Raw genomic sequence first — 3,930 nt, forward strand, 5'->3', positions numbered from 1 at the left:
GGGTTAATGATAAAATAACAGTAAGAGCAGGTACCTTTTTTTGAGTGTGTACTGTAAGCCACAAACTAAGCTAAGTGATTTGTGTAGTTTATTTTGTTCATACAACCCTATGAGGTAAGTATTATACTACGATTATGCCCAGTTTATACATAAAGAAACTGAGTCTCAGATTTAAGTACAGTCATGCATTGCTAAATGACAGGGATACATTCTGAGAAATGCATTGTTAGGTGATTTTGTCATTGTGTGAACTTCATAGAGTGTACTACACAAACCTAGATGGCGTAGCATACTACACACCTAGGCTCTGTGGTATACCCCATTGCTCCTAGGCTACAAATCTGTACAGCATGTAACTGTACTAAATACTGTAGGCAGTTGTAACATATGGTAAGTATGTGCATCTAAACATAGAAAAGATACAGTAAAAATACAGTATTATAATCTTACCAGACCACTGTTGTATATATCATTCCTCATTGAATGAAATGTTGTTAAGCTGCACATGACTGTATTTGGCTCAAGGTCTCATGACCAGTACTAGAACCTGAACCCAAGTCTTTCCAACTCCAAAGCATGCCTGGTCTTTCACTAGGGACCTCCCATGGCCTACGCTGGGTCTCGTGGGCCCTGGGTTTGTGTCTCAAGGCTCTGTGATGACCCCTTGGGGTTGGAAACCTCCTGCTTCTTAAGAGAGAGTGAGACTAGGAGGCCAAGAGAGGATCTGGAAGACCGACACACCTTCATGATAGGGAGGCTTGAAGGCCTCAGAAAACAACTGCAGTTCTGGATTGGGGTTAGGGACTGGAGGTCAGTGAGCAGAAGTTGCCTCTGAGGACTGCTCTCTTCCCTGCATCTTAGCCGTGTGGAATCGCATCATTGAGCCTGTGGCTGCCATGAGAAAAGAGGCTGACATGCTGCGACTCTTCCCTGAGTATCTGAAGGGCGAGGAGCTCTTTGGGCTGACGGTGCATGCCGTGCTTCGCATAGCTGAATCAGTAAGGAAGGGGCTGGGAGCTGGGGGGCTTGGCGGGCACTGAGAACTTTGGCCTAACTCCAGAAAAACTCAGGCTAAGGTGAGTATGAACTGTGCCCACAGCTGCCCGGGGTGGAGAGCTGTCAAAACTATTTATTCCGCTATGGGCGCCACCCCCTTATGGAGCTGCCACTCATGATCAACCCCACTGGCTGTGCCCGATCAGAGCCTAAAATCCTCACACACTACAAACGGTGAGCTTGTGATGCTGGAGCCAAGGGATGTGGGTGTGGGTGTTGACAGGGATCCTCTGGTCCCATTATGAGGATTTAGGATACAGATCAGAGTTCCCGTGGAGAACCTGGGGAATCACTCTTAGACTTCCTAATTAGAGGGCACGCAGGTGTTAGTAGGGTATCCTTTTCCTCCTCTCCCAACCTGCTCAGATGCACTTGGGATATAGGACAGAATTGTCTTGGGCACCCTGGGGAGGTAATGGGTAAACTGGTGAAATTTTATGAAATATATAAGGGACCCGGTCACATCGTTCTTCTCCTGTTTTACTTCCGGGGGAGGGCCTGTGATTCTCCCAAACCTCAGATACCCCATGGGTGCTAGGGTCACCTTCCCTTCCCCATGAGTGTTGGTGTCAAAAATAAATAGTTAGAGATATAATAGAAAAATAATAAAACCTTACATTTGTATAGCACTTTATACTTTTTTTTTCAAAGCGTTTTCACATCCATTATCTCATTTGATCCTCACAACAACCTTATGAGGTAGGTAGGGCAGGTGGTATGACCCCCATTTTACAGCTGAGAAAACTGAGACCCAGAAAGATTAAATGACTAGGCAAAGGTCACACAGCTGGGACCAGACCCTTACCTCTTCACTGCGGGTCCTTGTTCTTTCTGTGTACCAGGGACCTTAGTCCCTGGGTAGAGGGAGGCAGAATCTGTGGTAGCAGGGCTTTCTTGAAGGTCTTTGGTGGCTCCTAGGCTGTCGTAGAGTGTCAGAGACTCTATCCCTAGCCAGCCTTGTCCTTGATGCCCTGCAATGGTGGTTTTCAAACTGAGTGCATGTGTTCCAAAAAGTCCTGGATCACATAAACTGATGGGTTGAACTTGGCCTTCCCATGCATATCTCTTCCTTCCCCAAATTGGATTAAACCAGAAGAGCTCCATTGTCATCTAGTTTATGTATTGGAGTTCCAGTCAACATTTTGTTAAAGAAAAAAGCAAAGATTTCTGCTAAATAAAAAAAGAACCAGAAACGTTTGAAAACCACTGCTCTGGGATGGCAAGAATTTGGCTGGTGCCCTAAGGTGGTAAAAGGCATCCTGCCAGGCAGCCGTCATTCCCCTGCACTGAGCCATCTGCACAGAGCCCAATGTTATGTCAGAGAAGGGGACAGTCCGAAGAAAGGATACCACCTTTAGGCTGTGAGTTCACAGCCAGTTTTAATTCAAATCTAGCCCAGCGTGGTAGGCGCAGTCCCCATTTTCAGGGCTTCCAGTATGTGCAGGAGGTAGGATTCAGACAGTCAAGCAAACCATCAGCTTAAATTCTAGGCCTGGGCTGCTTGCGGAAAACTTCCCAGAGGAGCATGGCCTTGAGAATGGTTTGGCAGGAGAGTGGTAGGAAGTGGGAGATGGGAGAGCAGGCTCAGTGTAGGGGAATTGGTGCCCCCCATCTCCCTCCACACCCCACCCCTCACCCTGGGCTCTCTGTGCCACCTAGGGTGTCAGAAGGGTCCCTGTAGCTAGTTGCTTCCTCACCAGAGCTGAGAGCCAGTTGCCTTTACTCCTTTCCCAAGGCTGCACTTCCAGTGCTTGCCAGCAGCACACGCCCCTAACTGGTGTGTTGCACATCCCAGGAGGTGGCAGAGGAGGTGGGTGGTGTGTGCTTGGTCTGAGGGAGAGCTGTCTTGTCATGGATTGTATCACCTCCCAGGCCCCATACCCTGAACAGCACCAGCATGTCTAAGGCATATCAGAGCACCTTCACAGGCGAGACCAACACCCCGTACAGCAAGCAGTTTGTGCACTCCAAGTCATCTCAGTACCGGCGGCTGCGCACCGAATGGAAGAACAACGTGTACCTGGCTCGCTCCCGTATCCAGGGCCTGGGGCTCTATGCAGCCAAGGACCTAGAAAAGCACACAATGGTTATCGAGTACATTGGCACCATCATTCGGAACGAGGTGGCCAACCGGCGGGAGAAAATCTACGAAGAGCAGGTATGAGCTGGCAGAGGGGCCATTGTGGTGCATAGTCCGCACTCAACCAAGGAGCAATGGGCAGGATTGGTCACAGGAGAGCAGGAGGAAAGCTGTGGTGGGGAGCAGGGAAAGGCAGGAGAAATGAAGAACATGCAACAGAAGCCCACTGCCTGAGTCTCCTACCTGATCCCACAGCCACCGCTGCCACTCTCTGATACTCTTGTCCCTTCTTCTGCAACCTCTGCCTTTCTAGAATCGAGGCATCTACATGTTCCGAATAAACAATGAACATGTGATTGATGCTACGTTGACCGGCGGCCCTGCCAGGTGAGAGATGACGAGGAAGGAGGGATTTAGTGGCCCCTCAGAGTGGCACTCTGGGGGATAGACCAACAAAGAATCAAAATTGTCCCAAGTTAGTTGCCTGACATCCCTGACTCTGTCCCACTGCCCAGGTACATTAACCATTCCTGTGCCCCTAACTGTGTGGCCGAAGTCGTGACATTTGACAAAGAGGACAAAATCATCATCATCTCCAGCCGGCGAATCCCCAAAGGAGAGGAGGTGAGAGGAAGTATCCTGAGTGAGTGACAAAGCAGCTCCTCCTCCTTTCACCCCTTCTCTGCCATTCCCTAAATGTGGATTCCTAGGCTGGGCACCTCAGATCATATCTTCTCTGCCCTCCCCTCTTCCTGTGGGGGACTAGCATTGATTCTGCCCTCTTCTCTTTTCAG

At 49.3% G+C, this 3,930-nt stretch overlaps 1 protein-coding gene across 11 annotated transcripts in view; it reads left to right on the forward strand.

Moving 5' to 3' along the window:
* KMT2D (lysine methyltransferase 2D) overlaps positions 1-3,930 on the forward strand; it is a 43,130-nt gene that overhangs the window by 36,306 nt on the left and 2,894 nt on the right. For 10 of the 11 annotated variants that reach the window (XM_063610464.1, XM_063610465.1, XM_063610459.1 and 7 more), the window contains 6 exons: positions 862-998; positions 1,100-1,230; positions 1,708-1,755; positions 2,929-3,214; positions 3,450-3,523; positions 3,652-3,760. In XM_063610464.1, the coding sequence (XP_063466534.1) occupies positions 862-998; positions 1,100-1,230; positions 1,708-1,755; positions 2,929-3,214; positions 3,450-3,523; positions 3,652-3,760 (785 nt within the window). The remainder of the gene's footprint in view (positions 1-861; positions 999-1,099; positions 1,231-1,707; positions 1,756-2,928; positions 3,215-3,449; positions 3,524-3,651; positions 3,761-3,930) is intronic. The other variant, XM_055295025.2, reaches the window with a different exon arrangement.

This window comes from Symphalangus syndactylus, chromosome 10, assembly GCF_028878055.3.
Source record: "Symphalangus syndactylus isolate Jambi chromosome 10, NHGRI_mSymSyn1-v2.1_pri, whole genome shotgun sequence".
In the NCBI taxonomy this organism is placed as follows: domain Eukaryota; kingdom Metazoa; phylum Chordata; class Mammalia; order Primates; family Hylobatidae; genus Symphalangus; species Symphalangus syndactylus.